Source organism: Carassius carassius, chromosome 15 (assembly GCF_963082965.1).
Source record: "Carassius carassius chromosome 15, fCarCar2.1, whole genome shotgun sequence".
NCBI classification, from domain to species: domain Eukaryota; kingdom Metazoa; phylum Chordata; class Actinopteri; order Cypriniformes; family Cyprinidae; genus Carassius; species Carassius carassius.
The window spans coordinates 11949832-11977601 of record NC_081769.1 but is presented as its reverse complement, the minus strand read 5'-3'; the positions used below and the strand labels follow the sequence as shown (position 1 = coordinate 11977601).

At 39.3% G+C, this 27770-nt stretch overlaps 1 protein-coding gene and 1 long non-coding RNA gene across 4 annotated transcripts; one reads left to right on the top strand and one right to left on the bottom strand.

Annotated features, from left to right (window-relative positions):
* Window positions 1-8906: 8906 nt before the first annotated feature.
* LOC132158096 (catenin beta-1) lies at window positions 8907-24082 on the top strand. Of its 3 annotated transcripts, XM_059567369.1 has the most exons (17): window positions 8907-9082; window positions 16207-16251; window positions 16374-16598; window positions 16910-17163; window positions 17247-17485; window positions 17702-17903; window positions 18735-18879; window positions 18964-19067; window positions 19170-19196; window positions 19608-19946; window positions 20071-20229; window positions 20408-20527; window positions 21194-21344; window positions 21647-21768; window positions 22057-22117; window positions 22878-23103; window positions 23331-24082. In XM_059567369.1, the coding sequence occupies exons 2-16, from the start codon at window positions 16239-16241 to the stop codon at window positions 23084-23086; spliced, it is 2370 nt and encodes a 789-aa protein (XP_059423352.1). In that variant the 5' UTR covers window positions 8907-9082; window positions 16207-16238; the 3' UTR covers window positions 23087-23103; window positions 23331-24082. The 3 variants fall into 3 exon arrangements, with proteins under 3 accessions (XP_059423352.1, XP_059423353.1, XP_059423354.1); XM_059567370.1 differs by lacking the exon at window positions 19170-19196; XM_059567371.1 differs by lacking the exon at window positions 22878-23103.
* Window positions 24083-24270: 188 nt separating this feature from the next.
* On the bottom strand, window positions 24271-27468 carry LOC132157688 (uncharacterized). Its single transcript, XR_009437594.1, has 3 exons — window positions 27331-27468; window positions 26409-26515; window positions 24271-24407 (listed from the first exon to the last, which is right to left on the bottom strand). It is a non-coding gene; the product is annotated as an uncharacterized LOC132157688 (long non-coding RNA).
* Window positions 27469-27770: the final 302 nt, after the last annotated feature.

The window sequence follows — 27770 nt, the reverse complement described above, 5'->3', positions numbered from 1 at the left end:
AAAAATATATATATATATATATATATATATTTTTTTTTTTTTAATGCTCATGCAGTTTCTGAAATAATGTTTCAAAATAAAATAATACTTGCTGTACAAATATGTTATGTAATCTTTTAGTTGTCATCCAAATTGTTATTAAAACTGCTCAAAATAATTTTAAAGGGATAGTTCTCCCAAAAATGAAAATTCTGTCATTAATTACTCGCCCATATTTCGTTCTAAACCCATAAGATCACAGTTCATCTTCGGAACACAAATTAAGATATTTTTGATGAATTCCGAGAGCTCTCTGACCCTCCCATATACAGCAATTTAATTACCACGATCAAGGTCCAGAAATGTGGCAAAAAAACGGTAAAATAATCTATGTGACATCAGGGGTTCAAACTTAATTTAGCGAAGCTACGAGAATACTTTCTGTACGCAAACAAAATGGCTTCAAAATGGCATCGGGGTGACACGAAGGAGACAAATTGTTGAATAAAGTCATTATTTTTGTTTTCTTTGTGTACAAAAAGTATTCTTGTAGCTTTGTAAAATTACAGTTGAACCACTGATGTCACATGAATTATATTACCGATCTCCTTGCTATGTTTCTAGACCTTGATCATGGTAGTTCCCTTGCTGTCTATAGGAGGGTCAGAGAGCTCTCGAATTCATCAAAAATATCTTCATTTGTGTCCCGAAGATGAAAATGTTTTGGGGGGGGGGTGAAGTATAGCATGACATACCTCTGGACAGGTCATTATTCCAAATGTATTTATGTCAAATACTTATATCCCCATCTGACTGTACTTTTTCTGTAACTGTGCACTCATTCAGAATGTCTTCTTCTGTACAGAATCATGGGAAATGCAGTGACAGTTTAGTGTAAGATTCTGATGGTACTGGAACTGATATTGTAGTTCCATATATATGGATTATAATTGTAAAAAGTGTTTGTATTAAAGAGCTAAAAGAACGCTAGGCCCAAACACAATTTATTTACAGTAATTCATTGTTCTCTTATTGCTGCATCACAAGCCAGTCAATATGAGACCCTTCTTAAAATACATCTTACACTGTTTGAACGAAATGAACTAAATGGTTTATGTGAAGTTCTGTCCATATAACACAAAAAATAAAGAACATGTTGAATGTTCCCCAAGAAGTCTGTTGATGGAGGGGAAAGATTATGATTGCTATGAGCACCATCATCAGGTTACTGATGAGGAGAAGGTGGGAAGGAAGACTTGGGGGTTTCCCTCCTCCTTTCGCTTGCGGGAGCTTGAACTCTTTTTAAGTCGGCCACCACACCATGGCTAATGGCCCCCGCTGAGCCTGCTGTCTCACTCCCGGCATCAAGCCCATCAACCCTAAATCAAACCATAGAAAATTGGGCTTAAAATATTGGGGAGAGGCCCCCCAAAAGAGACCCAAAAGCTGCATCTGTCGCCGGCTTACATGAAAGTTGAGCTCACGAGGAGCAGTGGTCACATCGGTCCTCGCTTGCAGTAGATCTAAGATGAAAAATGTTGAGGCTTGTTCCTCTTGTACGGTGTTTTATAGAGCAGGATCTTGTGGACTGTTGGAGAAATACAGTAGGTGCCGTTCGATGCGTTGCCTGACGGATGTGACATGCTAGTAGTCTCGAGCGAGCTAAGTAAAGGTGAGCATCGTGTTCAAAATGATCCTATTTTGTTGTATGAATTAGAATACGGCTGTCTGATCTCATTTGACTTGGTCTGAAAAGTTCAGAAGGTGTAAATATTGTGTTTTCTGTTCTATACCTTTGAGCCTGTTACAAGCTTCCTCAAAGTGGAAGTGTCGACAAAACAGTCTTTTTGCAATGCTAACAAGACTACATCATGTATTGTTCCAAAAATTATTTGTGCAAGCATTTTTCCGAGCTGGTGTGTGTGTGTGTTTGTGTTTGTGTGTGCCAGCAGAATCATATAGCTGGTAATGCAGAGGTGAGGATTCGGAACAATGTGGCTAGATCAGGACTAGTCTTCCTGCAACACACACATGCCATGTTCTTTTCCTAAAAATACACATACACACACGTCACACACACAAGCAGCAGTCATTCCGCCAGTGCTGTCTGTATTCTGTCAGTCCGTCTGAAAAATGCATGTGACGAACGGCTGAAAAATTTAGAATATCCCGGCGCGATTCCAGTGGGCAGAATGCAAATCATTGTGTTAGGGATGTTGTAAACTTTGAGCTGGAGCTGAGTTTGGCGTGGAGAAAGAAGGAAGCATTGTGCATGTTGCAGAGGGGAGATGGAGGGCAGTGGGGGGTGGGGGGGGGGGGGGGGGGGGTTAGACTGACTGATGCAAGTGCGTCTGTGTGTGTGTGCAGGGAGTCACTGAGCTACAGAGTATCATGGTTCTTTGCAAAAGACACGTATAGACGGGTATCATCGTGAACATCAGATGACAGGTGTGGCGTGAAGACCGTTTCTGATGTGACCTTTGCAGGATCCACGATTGTCTGTAAAGTGAAACAATAAGAAAGCACCAGGCGATGTCTGCTGAAAACCAAGAAGAGACAGTGTCACACAAATCTAGCATCACTTTGAAAATCTGAACAGAATTATAAGCCTGGTAAAAGTAGTAATTAAAAAAAATAAAATAACAAGAAGAAAGAAATGTTAATTATCCATGAGAAAGTAGTGAGAAAGACAAGACAGGATAGATGGATTTGTGGATTTTGGGGGGGGGGTGCTATTATACAATAATAAAAGATGGGAGGGGGTGTATTTATACAAAGAGTAGGTTTTTCATTGTGTGAAAATATAAACACAGATGAGCTGTGTCTTTGATTTGTTCCTGCTTTTCACTCCACGCAGCAGGGATGCGCAGGCAGACGTGCCCTCTTTGCATTCGGTGTAAATAGGTACCGTGGACGCTGCATGATGAGATTATATTCCACCCGTTTCTCTCTCTTTGCTTTCTTTCTTTCACCCTCCCTCAAAGGACACATTTTTTCAGCACTATTATGTTTTTTTAAGCTGGCTTTGATTCAGCTTTTTTTTTTCAGTGTTTTCCTCTGAATTCATGTGTTGCATGTTTCAGTTTCCTTGCAGATGATTGTGTTTTCAAATCAAGGTGTCTGATAGTAGTTATTTTTAACCACTATCCAAAAAATGAAATGAAATTATACTAACAGAAAAATTCATTGATCATTTTTAATGGAATTAAATCTTTTAAGCTATGAATAGAAGCTGTCTTGCGGCATTCAGCTTTAATACAATGTTGGTTAAAATTCTAAATTTGTGATGTTTAGAAATAATCCTGTGCATTTTTTTGTTTGTGGCTATTGTTTTTACACATTGTATATGTATAAGGATATTCTCTATAAATACTAAATTCAAATGACTTATTCTAACCATTCATATTTCATCCAACATGGATTCAATGCCTTTTTAATCTTTAGATTCGTTATATATAAATCCTTATAATCATTATATATATATATAAATAAAAACATTTCTGCATCATACGCTGTCTAGTACAAGGCTAAACTCATAGGCATCATAACACACCAGCAGCAGCCATTTTTTGTATCATTTCATGAGGCTTGATAGGCCACCAGGACATTAAAATTAGACATCTCTCTCTATCTACAAATCTACATCATGACTGAATCCTCTATTTGTCTAAAACAAACTGCACAGTCACTTCTTTATATTCAGATTTGTCTTCAAAGACGTATCCCCCCCTTTTTAACTTCTGCAAACAAAGAAAGGATAAAAGGCTGATCTCGTCATAAGCAAGAGCAGGAAGAAAAGAGAAAATTGATGGAGATGTGTTCAGCGCTCTGATGTGTTTTATACGGTTTTTAGTTGGTGTTTATTGATGTCATTACACTCTTCATCTTTTAACAGTTCTTTGATTTGTTTTTCTTTTGCTCCAGGGGAGATTAATAGAAAAAGAAAACAGTCAGGACTAATAAATGTGGGTGAGAAACAGCAAAAACAATTGACATCATCATCATCGACAACATTAATAATAACAGCAATAATAGCAGGTTATAAAACAGGTGAAATTTTGCAGCAATTCTGTATTGTCTGAAATAATTCTGTACGTGTTAAAATATTAAACAGTGATAATACAAACAAACAAATATTTATTTGAACATATATATATTACATTTGAATTATCTATAGCGTTATTGTTATTGTTGTTGTTGTTATTATTTTACATTAACCAAGGCTTAATTTACCATAGTTACCATTGTAAGAATTTCATAATAATAATAAAGATGCTGATACAGAGAGTAAAATACAAACCCAAAATTAAGACAGAATTTTATTCTATATTAAGAATTAATCAAATTCATTTTCTATTCTTATAATAATAATAATAATAATTTTATTATAAATGTAATGAAAAAACAAGTCAGTCGGACTGTAATGATGATTCTAATAGTGAAGACTTTTATTTATTGTAAAGGCAAAATTTCACCCCTCTTCTCTTGCTTTCTTTTACTCATTTTGCTTTCCTTTTCAACATTTTCTAATTTTTTGAATGCAGAGGTATTTATTCAGTGCCCGGCTAAAATTCTGCAAGTTCTAATGCTGTGTTCACGAGGAGCTTTCCATTTTAAAATCACAATGCACTATACACCGCATTGATCTGGGGATCCTGAACTTTATTCGGTATTAGAGATTTCAATAGCACCAGTTGGAATAAAAGTAGAGGGTTGAATGTAATGGGGGTGGCAAAGCAAGTCTTTAGTCTGTGTTTTTGAACCTTACAATGAACCAGAACACAAAAGGGGCTGGTCCGCACACAGATATTGTTGCCTGTGCAACCTTACAAAGCGGAGAGCCTTTGAAGAGAATTTTGAGTCGGCGCACTGAAAAGACGCTTTGTATTTGTTTATGTGCATGAGAATACACTGAGATGTCCGAGGCTGGTGGTGTATTTGGAGTTCAGTGATTTAACAGTTAAACAGAAATGCCTATTAAGATGAAAAAGTTTTAGACCGTTGCAATTTATTCAGGACTGAAGGAGGCTTTAATAGTGTTTGTTGGTGCTATTTGTTTGTATGTTTGCATTTAAATAAAACACTGAGACTGTTGCTAATTTTTCTGTAAGAATTTATGTAAATGCTTTTAAGTTCTGAAATGTATACTCATTGTTTAAGCATCAAATATGGTATTTTGCAATTAAAAGGATCCGACAAGCGTAGTAGATGGGTCAGTATTTTTATTTGACCTTCTACAACTAAGAATACTGCAGAGATTGTTTTAGATTCCTCTTAAATTCAAGTCCTAACTATAAAACATGCTTCCTAGATGTTGTTTTTAATATTAAATGCTATTTTATTTCCTTTGTTTTCTAAAAAAAGGTTTTTATTATTTTTTTTAAATCTTTCCTTTAAATTGTGGCATATAAATAGTTCTAAAGACAATCTTGTGAGCTGTTTATTCAGAACAATTTCTCCACAAATTATACAATATTAATATATATATATATATATATATATATATATATATATATATATATATATATATATATATATATATATATATATATATATATATGTTTATAATAAATAATAATGGTCATTTAAAATAGATGTGTTTACATGTAAGACATGCTCTGTGATATGTAAAATGCCTTTTTATGTTTAATGCTCCTTTCCAAACTAGGCAAACCAACAAATATTGCCGAACACAATAAAAGGCTACCGCTAAATGTTTCTTCTTTTGGTAGCATTTCTATTAGTTTATTTTGCTATTTATTCAGTCGTTGCAACAATTTGTGTTTTTACATGTTTTTACTGATTTCATCTTTGCAGTCCTGGATTAGAAAAATCTGGTCCTAGTTGTCTAATTTGCAGAACTGATTCTATCTACAACAATAATATTATATTATATTGTGGTTTCATAATTCTTAACAACTCTAAATATATATATATAGACTCTTCTATATACAGTATATATATATATATACAATTATCAAACCTATGCCAATAAACCTGCTTTTACATGGAAAGTTCAACATTCATGAAATCATACCCATTAAAATTATTTGTAAGGCACAGGAATTATATGTGATGCTAATAAATCATATAAAGTTTATAACAAGTTTCATAATTAACACAAGTAACTTAAAATTGTATTGTCTCAACGTAATATTTCCTCATCTTATGTGCTGTTGTAAGAATTGTTACCAGTGTAGAGCACTTTAACATCACTGTTGTGTTATTCAAATACCACAGTTATATTTATTTATCTATCTATTTATTTAACTTTTGTCACATGAGTGATTGCAAGGACTTTTTTCTTCTCTTCCATGTCGGTACCGTGGACCAGGGCAGGACATGGCTGGCTCCTGCCCAGCGTAACTGTGACAGCCAGGATGTCGGTTCAGGACCTTTGGTGAAGTCGGGGTCATGGTAAACAATCATGCCAGCACACAAGTGGGTTTTAGCGCGCCCCTTTCATTCACGTGCAGAGAAAGGTGCCCCTCCCCTCAGCACACAGCTTCAATTCCTCTGGCTTCCCGAGGGAAAATACTGCCTTTCTCTAAATAAACCCACTATATCTCTCTCTCTTTCACCCTCTCTCTCTCACACACACATGAACACACTCCAGTAGGAGAGCAAAGCTTCGCGGGACGTGACCTCGGCTCTCCTTTAGGTAAAGCAGCACTCCTGGCTATGCGCAAGACCTGTGACTTCTTTTCTCAGCTTGATCCTACTGAGAGAAGGCAGGAGATGCATATGTAATCCTGATATGTCTGTATGTGTGAAAGAGAAAGACTGAGGGAGTTCTTTTGTTCTTTTTTTTTCTTGGACCTTATTTATTACATGCTGATTCTACTATGTAAAGGAGCAAAGTGCAAATAGCTGAAGTTGTTGTTGTTGTTGTTTTTTAAATATGCATAATATAACAGAATAAAGTCAATCCCTCTGATGGAAGCTGGAGCAAGGATTACATGTAATTCAAGCTGGTTTATAAACAATAATAACTCATTTATGATATGTATATATTAACAGCCTCTTTCACTACGCTTACATCATGTGGAGACAGGATATAGGGAGACAGGGTTATGTTACATGTTATTTTGTGAAGAAGAGATTATTATAATACAGATTGAATCTATGTTTAATTGTTGAATTAATATACAATAATATATTATATACTAATTCTAAATAATATAATTAGTTGTGATTGTGATAATAAAGTACAAACAAACGAAAATGTTAGTTGAGTATGAACAAATTTCCACCATATTTTACGTCTGTTGAGAAAAATGCACTGAAACAACTGCTTGTGCATTATTTTCAATTTAGAGAGAGAGAAAAAAAAACATTCTACTAAATATATTCTACTCTCAATTATGGTTGGCTTTGTATTTTTTAAGCAGTTTTATTTCCACAATTTAATCAATAATATTTAATTGCAAGCTTTAAACAGATTTCAGTATGTAAAAAGGCAAAGCAAATAAGGCAACATTCAATTTTTCTATTCAATTCGAAATGCATTAACAATACAATCCATGGAATGAAATGAAAAAGTTACGTTGATGGGGTCAGTGTTTATTTAATATTAAAAGCTAAACACAACTATATTGAATGACATGCGAATAGAGGTGAATTCTAGCATTTCTTCAGTCAGGTTATTTTGAATCCAGTTGGCATGCAAATATTGGACTAATATGAGATGCTTTGTTTACCTCAGCTTTGTTTTTATCTGTTCTGCTTTTAATGTCATTTGACTAAAGGAAAACCACTGGGCCAGTCAGTATTAACTTTAGTACTTTGAAATAAAGTATAACAGACTTTAGGGGTCATCCCTTCAACCCACATATCTTGATTGCTGTTCATATCTATTATAGTTGTCTGTTTTTAATTGTGATATTTACCATCCTCAATAAGAGTTTGATAAGCTGAACAGGGGTCCAAACAAGGGTGGATCAAATGACCAATGTTGTCGTAAGGTATACAAAATGCCTTCAAAATGTTTAACTGTTACAATTAAAGATGATTTATTAAACCATATATGGTTAAAGTGTGTTTTGGCACTGTTGTGTTTCCTCAGCCCCTCCTCTCTCTCTATTTTTCCATGGAAACTCAGGGAAGAATTGAGGTAAGAACCAGTCTGAACATGACAGCTTCACCATGGAGCCACACAGTCACAACACCAATTGTGTTTTGGATACATGCAAAATATGCACGTTAAAGGACATTTATTAAATATGCATCGTAATTTAAGGGGTTTAAACGTCTTACATTTAATATTTGCTTTTGTGAACCCAACACTTCAGCTGCAGCCGAAAAATATCCTCGGAGATTTTTTTGTTTTGTTTTAATCTATAGTAAATACAGTATACAATTAAACAGATCGTCATTTTCGCATGTGTCAGTGAAATGTCTCAGCAGTTTAATCCAGTAGTTTTTCGATCATTGTTCTACAGAAGAGAGAGAGATTGAAAAAACTTCCTCCGTCCCTAAAAGCCCATATTAGCTCCCGTTTGCCAGGGAGGTCTACAATCATTTATTTCCACAGACAAACTGCAATTTTTATTCATGATTTTAGTCTGGTTATCTTGTGGCGTTGCTTCTCGTCAATACTACACGCACTCTTTATTGCGATATTCATAAAACTTAATGAATAGGTGCGCCCCCTTGCCGCACCACAGCCGTGCAGCTCTGGTATTCCTGCGCACGATTCCATATTTTTACATACATTACTCCCTAAATGATCTCACATTTCGGTCGTTCAGCTCGCAGCCATCGTTAACACTACCGAATTGTATATCAGTAAGTCACTGTTGAGTACCGAACCGGCTTTTGGTTTTATTTCAATAGAGAAACAGCGGCACGGGGTCTAGTTTTCCGGAAGGCGGCAGGATATGGCATAGGTAGGAGTTTTTATAATGGCTCGCGCACATATGGAGTGACGCCATCTTTCCCAGTGTGCTGCTGCGCGAGAGTGTAGTCCTCGCGCACACATTCACTTTCCGCAGGAGCTGCCGCGCGCCGTGGGTCTTTCCTTCACAATTTCTCCCCGGATTGTCGCATTTATTCGTGTTTAAGTACTGAAAAACGAAAGGGGAATATACAGCTTTTGACACAGGTGAGTGTTTTCGCCGATAAAATGTGTGGTTCGTTATCGTATGGAATGTCTTTCTGCAGCTGTGTGGAGAGAGAAGGTGAATCTGCCGGAGGAAATATAATTACTGCAAAATCACGACAAAATTACACTTACATTCACACATATAAACGCGGATTGTCCGTAATAATGTACGCGTTTTAACGAAACAGAAAAAAAATATTTAAAGCTTCAAGTTAAGAGATTTTGTGTCTTTGGTGCTAGCTTGGTTAACGTTAGCATTTTTTGGTCTGGAAAAGTGTTCTGTGGAGACCACGTAAAATCCTCCCCGAACTCAACTGGATATCTGCCTCCTCTTTACATTAACTCTGTGAATTCCCTTTGTAAAATTCAACTACTAAAGTTGGTTTAGTCTTGCCGCAATCTCAAACCTGTGTTTAAGTCGGTTGTAAGTTAGTCTGTGGTTAACTAAACTCAACTAGCTGCCTTGTAGTTTGCTCTTTAACGTCAAGCTCTGTTTTGCGTATTACTGAACTCAGTGTGTTGTCAGCTTCTTTTGTGACTAACTAATATTTGGTGGATATTAAGTTTGCGGTAACATTTTCTGCTCTCATACGTGGCCAGCTCCATCACCCTTGAGTTATAAACACTTATGACATTAATAAAGGCATGCGCTGTTGTTAAGTAACGTTACTCTAAATATGACCCATATCTAAGTCTCCGTAAGAAACAAACAAAGGCATTTAAAGTGTTTAGCCGTTGAGAGGAAGTCAAGGAGGAGCTTGAGTGAAATCGGACTCTGCTGGAGCTCGTGCTGATGGGGGTGGGGATCCTCTGTGCGCACGGACGGGCGCATGCACTACCCGTACATCACTCCCCAGCTCTTCTTAACAATACACCCAACTGACTTGAGCATTATTTCACTATGCATTGCAGAGAGTGCATTTTTTTACCTTCTCAATTGTCTGACGATCTGTAAAAGTATGGGTTTATATATATTTTTAAAGGGTTTGTTTATTTTTAGCAGCCGCCCCTTTAAGCACAACTGGCAGTAGATTTGTTAATGATTCACGTGGCTTAAAATGTAACCAAACGTGTGCCTTTTCCTCCACCTCTGTCATGGAGTCTAACTAAAGGCATTATGCTTATCTTCCTCACTTTTTGACAATAGGCATTCTATTGTCTCATTTAGTTCCTTGTTGAACATCAGTGTATATACGCATTATTTTATTGACTTAAATGGGGTTTACTTCCATGCATGAAATTTACTTGACAAATTTAGAATAAACTTGGAAAGAAAAAGGTACATTTTACTTTGCAAAAGTTACATTAATTCAAACTTTTTAGAGTTAGTAAAATGCGTGTGATAGTTGTCAAACATTGATGGACATTTAGTTTGACCACTGTTTAGATAATTAAGAACTTTTAGAAAAACTTAGTTTTCCTAATTGTTGTGTGACTCCTTATTTTCCTTTTACCTGTTGTCTGACACAGTGTTCTCCCACTGCTTACTTTGAGTCTTCATACCTAAGCTCTCCAAATGGAAGCGTCCGAGGCAGTTGTTTTAGTTGTACAGAGGGCTACAGTATGTTTTTGGATCTGGGTGAGGTATATGAAGACAGAATACACTGTGTACGTGCACATGTGCGCAGACTCATGCTGTTAGAGCATCTCTCATCACAACTGACACATTTGGAGCAGATGTGTAGTATAGGATGTTCCTGGGAGCTAGCACCTCAGTTCTTTTGAAATATTACACACAATGGGCATATCTTTGAAATTGAATGCGGGTGTTGAAATTGCTATCCAAGCTGTGTGCCCCTGGTCACAACAGACACTTAGCCCAAGCCATTTGGGTGGTATTTAAATTCACATGCTGTCCAAATGCCAAGGATTGCAAACAAATGCCTCAGTCTTCTCAAGCCTCCTCGGGTTTCTTTGGAGGAGCCTGTCGTTGAGTATGGAATAGGCACTGTGTTTGAGAAATCTTTTGGTGGTTGATTAAAAAAATAAAATAAAATGGGTCATTTGTTGGAAACTTTAAATATTGATGCAAAGCCCAGGTGTATGTGCAATACTAATTTATCTATATACTACGTTAGGATCGGGCTAGTTGAAACCAACAATTTGGTTTTAGATTTTTAATGCAAAGTTTTATGTAAACTTTGAGGTATAATAGAGCTCCAGCTAGGAGGGTTGAAGTGACTAATGACACAGGAATGGTGGGTTTAGTCCAGGCTATTGTTTTGTGATGCAGACGTTAGCTTTTCCTAAGAACGCTGAGTCTGAAATTCTACGTATGCATAACAGATTTGTGTGCCAGGTTCCAAGTCAGATTCAGGCTTTTGAGTAATGACTTCTTATTTGCTGCTCATTGTTGAAACCTCTCTGTTAGAGCTCTGTTTGGACTGTGAACCCCCCCCCCCCCACCCTTTTTTTTCTATGTGGCCAACTCCACCCATATTCCACCAAGTAGAGGTACCAAAACATTCAGATTGGATTCAGATGTTGGCCAGGCAGTGAAAAACACACGCATGTGGTTATTACGGTTGGGTTTTTTTCATGCCCAAGCCAGTCTGTCTGTGAAATAAAGAAACTAGTGGAGTTCAACTAGAATAAGATTCAGAAGAGCTCACCCAGAAGCTTTTCTCTTCATGATTGTATTCACACTGTCCATTCAGTTGATTTTATAACCCAGCAATTGAGCTCTGGAAGGGAAAAAAGATTGTCTAAATACATCCTCATCAATGACCCAGACTAACATGTAGTGGTATGTTAGGACTTATTTCCATGCATCATCTCAACTGACTGTGACCAAGAGGACTGTTTGCGTGTAGCTTGTGTGTGGGATTTCTTGGAGGCTGAGGCTCAGTTGGCACCTCGTGTTGCGTGCGAGAGCGAGCAGTAATACCGCAGGGGGCTTAAGGCCTGTATGCTGCTGGGTTTATCTCTCCAATTGAATCCAGATGTTGTGAACCATAGACCGAGCGACTGGCTGACTGCTGTGAAACTCTCGGCAGCCCCAGGCAGAGTGCCACAGCAGCACTGTTTTACACATTCCCTTATCAAACACACTTTCCATGCTCTGCATTCACAATACTGACAGCTGCCTCCTAGAGGAACTGTCCTCGTTATTGGCAAATATATATAACATAAGAGCTGACCATGTCATTTTGACTGTTTGACGCAGAGCTGCACAAGGTGCACACACCAAAGCCTACTTTTTGTAGGCTTTGGTGTAGGGCTGCACGATATTGGGAAAAAATGACATTGCGATATTTTATTTTTCTGCGATATATATTGCAATATTTTTTCTTACAAACAAAAATGGGGTGAGCACACTTACATTCTCATTTTAAATGATTTAAACATCGACACCATCGTGTCAATTGATTAATATGCGCGAGGGAGGGAGAGCAAGACAGCGCTCGTGTTGTTTGAAAACGGCTCTCTCTCTCTCTCAATTCAATTCATATTGCTTTATTGGCATGACATACAAAGGTACATATTCCTAAAGCATTGTACATAGCAGAATAGAAACAAACAAAACAAAAATACATATATATTCATAAGAAAAAAAAAATTACGTGCAAAATAAATCCATATACATTTCTATAAACATTGATGGTACTTCTAATGTACTCTCTGTCTGTCTCTCTCCGCGCGCTCTCTCTCCCTGTCTCTCGCGCGCGCTCTCTCTTCCTGTCTGTCTCTCTTGCGCGCGCTCTCTGTCTCTCTCGCGCGCTCTCTCTTCCTGTCTGTCTCTCTTGCGCGCGCTCTCTCCCTGTCTGTCTCTCTTGCGCGCGCTCTCTCTGTCTCTCGCGCGCTCTCTCTCTCTCTGTCTCTCTCACGCGCGCTCTCTCTCTCTCTGTCTCTCTCGCGCGCGCTCTCTCTCTCTCTGTCTCTCTCGCGCGCGCTCTCTCCGTCTCTCTCGCACTCTCTTTTTCTCTCGCTCTCTCTGTCTCTCTCGCGCCGCCGCGCGCTCTCTCTGTCTCTGCCCTGTTAAACTTGCATGTGGTTTTCAGTCCTGTCAATTATAAACTTTCACTCTATGATGGTTAAGCTGTGCAATTAATCCGCGAATCACATTCGTCAAGGGCAGGGGAGTAGCTGGCCCGTACAGTTAATGAATAACGGATCAACTAGACAGCCTACATCGCACATCCTGTGATGTGACTATCGTGGATTTGTACATCGCGATATCGATGCTTAAACGACACATCGTGCAGCCCTACTTTGGTGTGTCAGTTCCGTTTTCCTCCTGGACCGGGGGTTTGTTTTGGCACCTGTGTTGGTCCATGTGATATTCCCCTTTGTAAAAACAAATGGCCTGATTTTTGGTTTCGTTGTTGAGCTGGGATGCGGTTTGTGTTTTGTTGTAGTGATGCACTTTTTGTTGTATGTAAAAATTTAAATTGCACATTAGCCAGTTTATAAAAAACTTTTTATTATATTGCTTTTTATATTTATTTTTGAAATAATATACAATTTATTAATTTTTTTTAGCCTTAATTGGATGCCAAAATAGTTAAGACCTCAATAACAAGTCAAGTAAAAGTTATACTTGTCCTTTCAACATACCTTCTGATATTCATTCATGTTTATTTCATGCTATCAAAATTAGTAAAGAGGAATTGATGATCGGTTCAGGTGATAGTTATAGTGAAGTGACATTCGGCCAAGTATGGTGACCCATACTCAGAATTTGTGCTCTGCATTTAACCCATCCGAAATGCACACACACAGAGCAGTGAACACACACACACACACTGTGAGCACACACCCGGAGCAGTGGGCAGCCATTTATGCTGCGGCGCCCGGGGAGCAGTTGGGGGTTCGGTGCCTTGCTCAAGGGCACCTCAGTCGTGGTATTGAGGGTGGTGAGAGAACTGTACATGCACTCCCCCCACCCACAATTCCTGCCGGCCCGGGACTCGAACCCACAACCCTTCGATTGGGAGTCCGATTCTCTAACCACCAGGCCACGACTTCCCAAACAGTGTGCTGCCAAACAACACTTATTGTGTGAATTTGTGATAAAACTGGCAATTTGAAAACTCTTAATTTTCATTTAAAATGTAACAAAACCTAAAGCTTATTGCAATTTATTGAATGGTAGATGGACTACAAATAATATGCAATGACATTTTGTTCACACATCAACAGAAAATGGCATACATTTTAGATTTAGTATTCATAGAATTGATGTTAGTTCATCAAAATGAAGATTTAGTCAGATCGAGAAATCAATATTCAATATAACAATCACTAGTTGTGGCTTATCCGTGCTGTGTGCATAAAGCAGACTCTGACACAAAGCACCATCAGGAACAGCTAATAAAATATCACTGTCTCGCAAAATGTCCACCTTCCAAAACAATTTTGGCTGAAACAGAAAATGTTTCAGTGCATCACTATTTTGTTGTCTGTTGTATAATTATAGCTCTTAAATCAGATATACTGACTTGGTGTCTTTAGAGAGGCAAGCCCCATTATGTCTGTGTGTAATTGAGGTTTATCCATAATAGACTTTGTGCAACACAACACACATCTGTATTCCAGTCTAGCCTTTCCTTACTTGACCTAATTCAGCTCCTGAACTTGAAGAGGCTGCTTTCAAGGGGCACATCCTGACAAAAGTGTGTGCGAGACTAGAGCCCAATGAACAGGAAAGGTTATTTTTCTCTGAATATTTGCCAAGACCTTGCTGCGTCATTAAAGCTAAGCCTCCTGTGGTTCCACCTGGACTAGCAGCAAAATGTTGACAAGAAAAGCCGAAATGTTCTACCGAGTGACCTTTCCACATGCTGCAACATGTTTGTGTTTTGTAAGAGCTGTTTGACTGAGAGGAGCAGTATGTTTTGCTGACCAACACAATGGAGAGACATGGGCAGCCAGTTTTGGTCTCAAGGCTACATGTGAATGTTGGATGTCTCTGAGAGGGGTTGAATTCTGCCTGCTGACTTGGAGAGGGGTGTTCTACATCTGAATAAAGGAGGTGGGCTTGGGGCTTGTGTTATGGTAATTTTGGAGGAGGCCTCACAAAAGGGAAGGAGACCGGGCCCCCCAGACTGAGACACTGAATTCAATATTGCTTCAGTAGGTGTTAACTGCTGACGTTGATGGGCAATCGACAAAGAATGTCATGCACATATTGACGCTGTTTGTGATGGTGGGGTTTCTGGCTGAGCTCATTATTGAAGGTCATATAAACCTTTAGCACCTCCTTTACTAAAACTCTCATGGCTTAGAGGTGGAGATGGAGGTTGGATGTTTGGAGAGACACTAATAGCTCAAGCTTTATTATCATGCTTGTGATGGAGTGACTTATTAAAATGTAGAAAAAGCTTCCCCAGGCTTTCTACGTAGATATTTTTACCAGAAAGTAGTATATAATATCACGAGGCCTGATATATTCAGGGCTATTTTCAGTGGCCCGTCGACACGTTTGTTTGGAAATGCTTATCAAAAAGATTTATTTCATTGAACCTTCTTCTAAATGGATGCAAAAATAACTTTTGATTTGCAGTAATAGCAGGAAACCATACAGCTATGAGTCAAAGACATTTTGCTAGAAAAAGCTGGTGTACATTTTTTTAGTCAAAAACAGATTTTAGTCAAATTTACTTTCAAGGTAGCAGGAATCTCACAAATTACACTCACAAAAGCGAAAGAAAAAAAAATCTTGACATTTTATATTGTTTTAAATACTTAAAAATAACTTTTGGTAATCAAATCTTTGTTAATATACCTTTTAGTGGATGATTTAAAGGATACTTTTAAAGGATAGATGGAGTGACGCCTACAACAACCCCCAAATTCCTGAATTATAACGTAGTCCTTTGATTTCCTGTAGCACTGTTTATTGTTCACCCCAAGCTCTTTCCGGGGAGTATCATGAGGGACATACAGATAATAAAGAGTGACTGTGTGTGTGTGTGTGTGTGTGTGTGAAGTGTGGCACATCCTGCCTGACTCTTTCATCCCAGCTGCAGTCAGGTTAGGAGACAGAGAGCATTCAGTCTGAACACTGGGGTTCTGTGTGATGCATGCTGGACTTTGTGGAATGTTGAGTGCTATATGAGAACGAGAGAAAAAGTTGGCACCACGAATGTGATATTAACCATTTTGCTGTGTTTGTTTTTCAGATTAGGAAGCTGTGCTTGGCTGTGAGAGAATCATGGCTACCCAATGTAAGTTATATGTAGCTATAGTGAAATATTTTGTGTAAAACAAATGTTAGGCGAGCTAAAATAATTAACGTTTTGGTTTGAATACTATTGGGTTATATAATTTTGCAATGTTTTATGTGCAGCTGACTTGATGGAGCTCGACATGGCCATGGAGCCGGATCGCAAGGCCGCGGTCAGCCATTGGCAGCAACAGTCTTACCTGGACTCAGGTATCCACTCTGGGGCCACAACCACTGCCCCATCCCTAAGCGGCAAGGGCAACCCAGAGGATGAGGATGTGGACAATCAGGTGCTGTATGAGTGGGAGCAGGGCTTTAACCAGTCCTTCAACCAGGACCAAGTAGCAGGTATGTGGTGATTCTGTTCTCCCATTTTAAGAATTCATGGAAAGAATATGGAAAAATTAGGATTTAATTTACTTAATGCATGGTTGGGTAAAAAAAGTCTTTAATGTTAAAAACAAACTGTAAACTGAACTCACACTGGTTTATGTAAGGAACAATGCTGAGACAATTTCTCATTGTTCTAGCTTGTTTGTATATTTTCATTGTGGGATTAACAATCACTGTATTATATTCAGAGACATAACAGATCTTTATAGTTTTGAATAACTGTGCAAAAGACAGTTTCTTAATATAGTACTGTGGTTTCTCTGTAGACATTGATGGTCAGTATGCCATGACCAGAGCACAGAGAGTTCGGGCGGCCATGTTCCCAGAGACTCTAGATGAGGGAATGCAGATACCTTCCACACAGTTCGACTCTGCCCACCCTACCAATGTCCAGCGCCTGGCTGAGCCATCGCAGATGCTCAAACATGCCGTGGTCAACCTCATTAACTACCAGGACGATGCAGAGCTGGCCACTCGTGCCATTCCAGAACTCACCAAACTATTGAACGATGAGGATCAGGTTGGAATGGATGGACTGTCAAAAACAGCCAGTGCTGTGACTCTGTCAGAGTGTGCTAATGGCTTGATTTCTTCTTTCATCAGGTGGTGGTAAATAAGGCAGCTGTGATGGTGCACCAGCTCTCGAAGAAGGAGGCCTCTCGTCATGCCATCATGCGATCCCCACAGATGGTGTCGGCCATTGTGAGGACGATGCAGAACACTAATGATGTAGAAACGGCGCGCTGCACCTCGGGCACCCTGCACAATCTTTCCCACCACAGAGAAGGCCTGCTCTCCATCTTCAAATCAGGAGGCATCCCTGCCCTTGTCAAAATGCTTGGGTTGGTTCTCTTTCATGCTCTCCATTTTCAAACAGACAAATATCGACCATCATGTGGATGTATAGTGAATCTTTTGAATAGGGGAAAGTTGCAGTGTGTTTGGGATTCAAGGACTAGCAGGCTGAGTCATACTGAGAACTGCTCTGTGTGCTTAAGCTTGAATCCCATTATTTATCTGTAGTTTGGATCTAATTAATATTGCTGTGGTCTCTTCAGTTCCCCAGTGGACTCTGTACTGTTTTATGCCATTACGACTCTACACAACCTGCTACTGCACCAGGAAGGAGCCAAGATGGCTGTCCGTTTGGCCGGAGGCCTGCAGAAAATGGTGGCCTTGTTAAACAAAACAAATGTCAAATTCCTCGCCATCACAACAGACTGCCTTCAGATTCTGGCATACGGCAATCAGGAAAGCAAAGTAAGAAGCAAAAACTTCTCAACGATAGACACATCACAGCAGGGTTCTTGGCCAGATACACTCTTGTTTACAAATTGTATTTATTTTTCAAATCTTGTCACTCATATCTAGCAGTGCAACAACATATCTGCTATATTTGGAATTGAAGTGTTTTTGATTTGCACCTTGATGTTTTTCTTTGGCACTGGATGTTTGTATTATAGGGCTGTTTATTCAGATAACAATAGAGATAAAAAAAAAAAAGCTCTACGTTTGCTCTTTTTGAATTACAAGCCAAATTCAATTTGGCTTTAATAATAGTAACTAATATTTATAATGATATTCATTAGTAAATACTATTAATAATAAACAATATATATTTTGTTTATAGTTAAACAGGCCATCTTTTGTTTTGGTGGGGGTAAAAACACATAGAGACCTTAAGGTTCCTCTTTTGTTGGCAACAGCTGAGAAGACCAAGAAGATTGTTGGTGCATGTTGTTGCCAAATGCATGTTACAAGCGACCCAAACTCCGAGCAGATGCAGCATTAACTCTGAACCAACAGACAGAGAACACTGGATCATGAGCTTGTGTGTAAATGTGAAACATGCCGTGCATATATTTAAATCAGTCATTGTGATTTCATAATCGCACTAAGTTATAATATTAGCTTACGGTATTATATAGCTTACGGTATTATATCCCAACACTATTATAGTACATTTGTATATTGCTGCATTTACACAACGTCTTTGGTCATTATTAACATTACACCCATCTCAGCTGTGCAGTATCAATGGTATATTGTTAACCTGGGTTAACTCCAATAATTTGCTTGCTTTTTTTTCAGCTTATCATTCTGGCCAGCGGAGGCCCACAGGCTCTGGTCAACATCATGAGAACCTACACATATGAGAAACTGTTGTGGACCACCAGTCGAGTGCTCAAAGTGCTGTCAGTTTGCTCCAGTAATAAACCTGCCATCGTTGAGGCTGGTGAGTCCATTTACCTTGAATTTAGTGGAAAATTGGAGCTGAACATTTAAGATTGGTTGACCATGAAAGCTTTGTTGTATTCAGGTGGCATGCAAGCACTTGGCCTTCACCTCACAGACCCCAGTCAGCGACTGGTACAGAACTGCTTGTGGACTTTGAGGAATCTCTCAGACGCCGCCACCAAACAGGTATTGATCCATCAGTCTCTTTCCCTCAGCTCTTTTAGACTGTCTTCTGTTCTTCCTACATGAGCCCTCTCTTTCTGTCTCCCCATTGTTTCCATGGAGAAGACGTCTTTAGCAGAAGTAGATGTGCAGGTAACAGTCATTGCTGCCTTTTTCTGTGATGGGGGTTAGGGGCTGTAGCCAGCTCTGACCCCCCACAGTAAGGACATCAAATTGTGGAGAGAAAAAAAGTGTCGATGGAGCATGAATGGATGTTACATTTGGTTGTAATGCCTGCGCTATGTGTACATTTCACCCAGCTGTTGTTGTGGCATCAGAATTATTGAATTATCAAAACATTTCTGGAATGATTTTGTGTCTTTAACCATTTACCCACTCACTGTAGGCTTACAACCTCATGTAACGTGTAGTAAAATGTTACGAATGGCTGTGGGTGGTCGTGTGCGGGACAAAAAAAAAAAAACCTGGATCGAGTTTGTCATGGATCAAATTCTGGGTGGCATAAAGCAGTGCATCTCAACTCTGAGTCTTTCTGTTCTACAGGAGGGCATGGAGGGGCTCTTGGGCACCCTAGTCCAGTTGCTCGGTTCAGATGACATCAACGTGGTGACGTGTGCTGCTGGAATCCTGTCCAACCTCACCTGCAACAATTACAAGAACAAGATGATGGTGTGCCAAGTGGGCGGCATCGAGGCCCTTGTGCGCACTGTACTTCGTGCCGGAGACAGAGAGGACATCACAGAGCCTGCTATCTGCGCTCTACGTCACCTCACATCCAGACATCAGGATGCAGAGATGGCCCAGAATGCAGTGCGGCTGCACTATGGGCTGCCTGTGGTGGTCAAATTGCTCCACCCTCCCTCACATTGGCCTCTCATTAAGGTATGGAAGTGATATGAGATCATCACTCATGTCTTTCAGTGGCTTTCATTGTGCATGAAGAGGATTTTATTTTTTTCATTAAGGTATATTTTACCACTTTTTAAACGCCTGTTTCCTCTCCCAGGCCACAGTCGGGCTGATCCGTAACCTGGCACTGTGCCCCGCCAACCATGCCCCGCTCAGGGAGCAAGGTGCCATTCCCCGCCTGGTGCAGCTTCTGGTCAGGGCCCATCAGGACACTCAGAGGCGCACCTCCATGGGTGGAACACAGCAGCAGTTTGTGGTGAGTCATGGTCACATGATGGTCTGGATTTTATGTCTGCTGAATTGTGCAATTCCATTCATCTGAAATGAAAGCCTTATACTTAATTAATCTATGTAAGCACACAAGTTAAGGTATCGAGGAGTTTTCTTGCAGGATGGATAGGTGAATGAAGTTTTCATGTTTGTGTTGTGTTCAGGAGGGTGTGCGTATGGAGGAGATCGTGGAGGGCTGCACTGGAGCTCTGCACATTCTAGCAAGAGACATTCACAACAGAATCGTCATCAGAGGACTCAACACTATTCCACTGTTTGTTCAGGTCAGTCACTGAGTTCTCACATTATCTGTCTCTGTGACATCTGTTCTAGTGTCTAAAATGCTCTGCTTAAGTTATCTTTCATTTTGCTGACTTCTGTAGCTATTGATATAGTGTTTGTTTGTTCTGTCATTTTATCTATAGATTAACTTTATCATTTGTTCATTAATTATTGATTTGTCTTTAATTAGCTTGTTCTGTCAAACTCTTTCAACTCTCTCACTGGTTGTTCTATCTACTGTTCAATCTATAGCTATCATTTGTTTGTTTTGTATATTGTTCTGTCATTTTCTCGGTCATGTGTTCTGTTCGTTTTTCTGTTTTATGGCTGTTTTTATTTCTGTTTCTATTTCTCTATTGATTATTCTTTGGTTTGTCGTTCTATCAGTCTAGTTCTATATATTGCTTGTTCTGTCTTTTTTTCTATTTACCTTTTAAGCTGTCTATTGATTATCACTTGGTTAGAATGTATGCTTGTTAAACGGTGATTGACACCGTGTCAGGCCATATTTATTTTTTAATGTGTGCACATTTTGGATGAGAATTTCAGACTCTGTGCAAAGACCTTTATTCTTTTTTTTTATTTTCTTATTAAGAATTAAAGTTTGGATGACCCTTAACTTTTAGTTTGATCCTGTCTGACATGTCTGTCTCTCTCTTTCTCTGCAGTTGCTGTATTCCCCTATTGAGAACATCCAGCGTGTAGCTGCAGGTGTGCTGTGTGAGCTGGCTCAGGATAAGGAGGCAGCTGAGGCCATCGAGGCAGAAGGAGCCACGGCTCCTCTCACAGAGCTCCTCCACTCCAGAAACGAGGGAGTTGGTAAGTGTGTGTGTGTGTGTGTGCGCGAGCACAACCACCATAGAATAATGTAGAAAGACACCAATTACATATAAATAATGGCAGCACACTGTCACTGCCTCCCGATGTCACAATATAAAGTTTGAGTTAAACAAGTTAAACTTACACAAAATAAACACAGAAGCAAGTATGAATACAAAACACTATGCAGATTTTTTTTTCCCAGCTATGCATGGATTTCCACTGGAGGCAGTGGCTGGGGTGAGCAGGACTGGCTCAAATGTTTTCTTGGTCACACTAACGTTGCTATCTCTCACCCACAGCCACATACGCTGCTGCAGTTCTGTTCCGCATGTCTGAGGATAAGCCCCAGGACTACAAGAAACGACTGTCTGTGGAGCTCACCAGCTCTCTGTTCAGAACTGAGCCCATGACCTGGAACGAGGTAAGGGGGCTCATCTCTGCGAAATCCTGCAATCAACGCTGGCACAGAGCCCTGCTGTAGATTAAGTCTATAAATTCCCAGCACATTACAGAATGTGTTATGGCAGATGTGGGTGTTATATTTGTGAATTTACTAGGCAGGGGATTCTTTCTAACAAAGCATTATTGTTTTTATGAGCCTCGAGCATTCTGAAAGCATTAGCGTTACTGATTTGGTCATGATATACGCAGAATTTGAGCCTGAAGTGAGCGTTTCAATTATGCATCTTTTTCTCATGTGTCTTTGCAGACTGGAGATCTAGGGCTGGACATAGGTGTACAGGGAGAGCCTCTGGGCTATAGGCAGGACGGTAAGTTAATCATTTTTACAAATGAGATTCGCTCTCAGCATCTGGGTGTGATACTCACTAATCCACTGCTTCATCAGCCTTCACCCACCAAACCTAGAGACACGCCTGGCGCTTGCCATTAAGACAGGGCACTAAATAAGGCCTGGAACTCTTTGAGGATTGAAAATTGCCATGTTGTGAGACTTTCTCAAGAAATTAGATGTTAGGCATAATGGTTAGATCTGACAGTTTAAATCACCATTCTCTCGTTTTCCTTTTCTGTGCAAAGAAAGTGAATAGTGCCTTGATTAATTCATGTCATTCTGCTTAACATATTTCGTGGTTTATGGAAAAAATCCATCATATGAGTTTGTAACCTTATGAGACTGAATTAATTTTTTGTGGGATTTATCTCTTTAAAATATTTCCCCCAGCCCTGATTTCAACAAATGGTTAGAAAAAGGTGCTTAACCATCAGTCTAAATGTATAAATAATACTGAAATGACTAAATTGAACAAAATTTATATTTGTTTTTCATTTTGCATCTTTCTTAATATAGAGATTGGCTATTACCATTCTAGGATAGATTTATTTTAGATAATCCATCCAAGCTCTTAAGAGGGCACCATATTCCTAGAGAATGTCGAGTTCCAGGTCTTTTGCTGGTCTTGTGGGTCTGAGGTTGTGCAATTGTGAGCTGCCAGTTAAATGCTTCCTCTAACGTACGTGTGTGTGTGTGTGTGCTCCCTCCACTTCCCATCCACTCCCCTCGTCCTCCAGACCCAAGCTACCGCTCCTTCCACTCTGGAGGTTACGGGCAGGATGCCATGGGCATGGATCCCATGATGGAGCACGAGATGGGCGGGCACCACCCGGGCCCAGATTACCCCGTAGATGGCCTGCCCGACCTCGGCCACGCCCAGGACCTGATCGATGGGCTCCCGCCGGGCGACAGCAATCAGCTGGCCTGGTTTGATACCGATCTGTAAATACAATGACTTTTTAGGTGAGGCACCAAGACACCCGAAAGTACACTCGATGCAAATGGCCAGTTGTGTTTGATCTGTGCTAACCGCACTGTGTGTAGGAGATTTGAAAGGCTGGAGTAAAGCACGCCGGTAGCAGAACTAATCTGAGCTGCATTTTGAATTCATTACAGTCCCATATGTGTGCATGTTTCTCCCCTTGAGTGGGATTCTAATCTGTTTGTCCCCTCTTTTCTCTCTGCTGCAGCTGTATCGTCTGATCTGAATGAACCTGCATTGTGATTTTGGCCTGTAGAGTTGCTGAGCGGGCTCAAGAGAGTGGGCTAGTTTCTCTGAAAGTGCCTGACACACTAATACAAGCTGAGTTTCCTATGGGAACACATGGAAGTAACTTTTGTTCTGGTCTTGGTCGGTCAGAATTTGGTGTGATTGACAGAAGAAAGCCCAAAATGCAAATCCTAAGATGGAATTTTCAACCTTAGCCTTGCCTGTACTTTTTATTACTTTTTATTTTTCAAAGGATATTTGAGTCTGTAATGGTACTTATCTAGCTTGCTTTATGATACTCGTCTTTTATTTTGCAGAACTTTGTATTCCTTTCGACTGTCTCTCTCTTTCGCTCTCATAGTGTTGAGTTATAGTGGTAATGATCCATTAAGATTTTATCGAGTTTATGGTGTAGAACACTAATTAATCAGTTGAATTGTATTCTTATCAAATGTAACATTGTGTAGCTTTTGTATAAAACCAAGAATTGGAGAAGTCCAAATATCAGCTCTCTTGCTTTAAAGAAATCACAAATGTTCCAAAGGGTTTGCAATCAGTTGGGGCCAGTTTTACTTTTTTGTTCCCCCCACCCGCCCTGTCTTGATCTATTTTTTTGATGGTAGCTTTAGAATGGTTTTGAAATGAACCCCTAATTATTGTAGCCTGCGATTGTTGGTTTGAGACTTGGTAATGACCTGGCTAAACAATAAAATGGACTTTAAATTTATATAATTGTGGACATTTTTATTCATGGAATACACCAAATGTGATTTTAAATTAGCTTAAGTAGAGCAATCATTCTTGAATTACAGAGTACATTTTACAACCACTGTCACAAGAGTTCAATAGTGTCTAGCAAAATGCTACTTATAAATCACAGTAACAGAGACAAAATGAGAGTACACACACACACACACACACACACACACACACACACACACACACACACATTAAATACCAGGTGAAACTCTGTTCTGTGGCTCTGAGTTCAGCCTGGAACCCAAAGCCCTTCAGAATCTCTGCAGCTAGTGATTCCACTGCCATGTCTGTTTGACACCTGGAAAAAAAGAAAAAACTGGTTTGAATACTCCACATGAGTTTTTGTGTTCCAAAACCGAAACAAAGGACTTAATTTCATCAGTTCAGTGGTCAATAACTTGTGTGTTAAAAATCCATTCACTTGTGACAAGTACACAGTGCAAGTCTCAAGCTTGTTGGTAACCAGAAGCCCTTGTCCGTCACAGTGGCTTATCTGGTGTGGACACTTGTGAGATGCTGCAAATGATGTCAGGTGTGTTACACTGTCCTGATGAACGACGCAGTTACAACATAATGTTAAAAAAGTGACGCACTGGGATGCAGAAGCAAAATAAACATCAAACTGTTCCCCAAGCACACTCTCATCCATGTTTTCAGCTCTGTACAAATCAGTATCCTCCATGTTGTTTTTTGACATAAAAAATGAACTTCGCTGTGACTGAAAATGCATTCTAAGCTGGAAAAACATGCAAGGCAACAATTTCCAGTCTTCTAGCATGGACTGAGCGTTAGCTGAAGGACATCATAAAGAAGCACATCAGCTTATGCTTGGAAATTGATACTTTTAACCTGTATATGAGATGGGAGCATTTTTGTCCCAGAATTTAACTAGATCATTTAAATGTATTATACATATAGTGCATTAACTTATAGCCAAAAGTTTTTCACAGTGGTTGTTTACTTCATAAATATGGTAATTAGAGAGCAGTGCCATGTACAGACTTGCTTAAATAAGATAACAGTGCTGTGTCCACATATATTATTGATGCAAACACTGTGCATTTCACCCTAAATTAATTACTAATTTAAAAACTTTCAATATTTCTCCAAATTAAAATTGAGAGGTAACCTGAACCTAAGCTAATTCAATTCCTTTAAGTGCCACTACTGCACATGAATTATTTAAAAATCAAGTAGATAGATTTTTCTGAGGTGTATTTATCATTGTCTGTCCGATATACCCTCAAGCAAGAAAACTAATTAGCAAGACAGAATTCGGTTGAAACTAACGCTGCAGAGTATTGCTCTACGACATGAAACCCACTCGACACATTTTAAGAAAATGTTAAGAAAAGATCATGTTTTTTAAAACAAGCAGTACCATTGCGAATTGAGTGGATCATGAAGTGAGTGTTCTATATTAGAAAGGCTGCCAGATCAGAATGCAAGTTTACAATGTATTGTGGAGCAGATTTTATATATATATATATATATATATATATATATATATATATATATATATATATATATATATATATATATATTAAAGTAAGCCCTGTTTCTTCAAGCATCTATCTGCTGATTTAAAAAAAAATCAAAAAAAAATCTGACCTATGTGTAACGGGTTAAAATGGCCTTTAACTGGGGTTAAAAAGACTATTATATCATATCCAACTCCATCTGCATATACATTAAATGGTTTAATACAAGTTAAAGCGTTAGTTTACCCAAAAATTAAGCAAATAAACGCAACGCAAATAAAAAAACCTGAGAGATTTCTCTCTCCAATGAAAGTGCTGGTTCTGGTTCATAAAGACATTGTTAAAATAATAATCCAAATGAGTCAAGCAGTGTAAAAAAAAGTTTTTTGAGAAGTGACACAATCACTTTACACAATGAACCGATTTAATGTAGGCTTTTATTCACATACTGATCAATACATACACAGAGCACATCAAACATGGTAAACAGAAGCTCAAATGTACTTGACGTGCAAGAAACATCTTCACTGGTTCTTGTGCGTTTAAGCTTCCATTGATATTTAACATGCTCTATTTATGTGCACTGATTAGTGTTTATATGGGAATGCATTAATTTTACAAACTTATCTTCTAAAAGTTTTGGAGAATTGGGCTTTTATTAATATATGGACGGAACTGATCTCATGATAAAAACTTACCTGTGGGAATTTTTCCGCAACACGCAAAATACCTATCAATAAGTACATATCACTGCAGTTTCCAACAGAAATGAACACTAGAGACAGTAAAACAGTGAGCACTTGAAATCGTTTTCTTACACTGTTATGATTACAGCTCCATGTTTTGCTTTCGGACATCACAAGCTTGCTTGGTAGCACAGCCAGCACAGAATTGGACTTAGTATGCAGAATCCTTAGGTACGAATCTTGTGAAAACACAATGAAAGAGGTCAAAGATGAAAGGATGCTTGCAATTGCATTTTTGTCACATTCACTTTTGTTCATACAGATGCATCTCAATAAATTAGAATGCCGTGGAAAAGTTCATTTCAGTAATTCAACTCAAATTGTGAAACTCGTGTATTAAATAAATTCAATGCACACAGACGGAAGTAGTTTAATTCTTTTGGTTCTTTTAATTGTGATGATTTTGACTCACATTAATAAAACTCTAGCTGATAAAACTTTATGTGCAAACATCAACCACATATTCTATTAAAGTATACTTTGAAAGGCCATGCATTCGGCTTTGAATATTGTATATTATATAATATTTTGAAAATCACAATTACACTTGAGGAAAATGGAAATAATTTTTTGAAGTAACTAAAAATGTTGCTTGAGCAGATCTTAAATCGCAGCTGGAATACTCTTAAAACTTTATTCAAAGGGCCTCCGGAGTGGAAAGCTCATCATTCAGTTATGCATTGTTTTCAATAATTCGTCTCTGCTTTGCCAAGAACCTAATATTGCTGTAGCTTTGCCTCCCGAGCTTGGCTCGGCAACTTCAAAGGGATTCCTTCTCATTTCAGCAGAAGGAAGAAGAGGGGGGTCCTGCCCCCACAGGCAGCCACAATAGGCCTGTATCAATCTGAGGGTGAGGCCTGTGCTCAAGGAAGCTCTCAACAGAGGCCTACGCCTCAGCCGGCGACATGAATGGATCAAATATGAGGGTCACACTTAGAGACTCAACCGGGGGCCCATGCGGTGCTGGATGAGGAGCCCATGTCCATTAACTCACCTAGTAGGCAGCGCCAGTTTCTGCAGCACGTGAAGAACCCCAACAGGAGCTGCCAACCGCACTCATTTGTACGGGAAGAAGATGAAATGTACCTTAGGAAACATGCTCACAGACGACACACTTTCGTACGATGTCAACCAGAAGCAGCGTGAAACCTATTTAGTCACTTTAACGCACTCCACGAGCTCGGCTCTATCATAACAGGCTGAAAATAGCATGAATGGTAACCTGTACGACACTCGAGTACTTTGCCGCTGATTTGACGTGTCTGTTTTTAGAATTAGCGGCTCTCCGCACTTCAGTGTGACAGAGTCCATTACAATGTCATCTCGATGGCGTCTCACAGATGAGATGCTTCATCTGAGTGAATGAGGGTCAGTGAAAGCCCCCTCTGATGAACAGCACAGGACAGACACTTCATCTTTTTAAGAGCTCTCGGT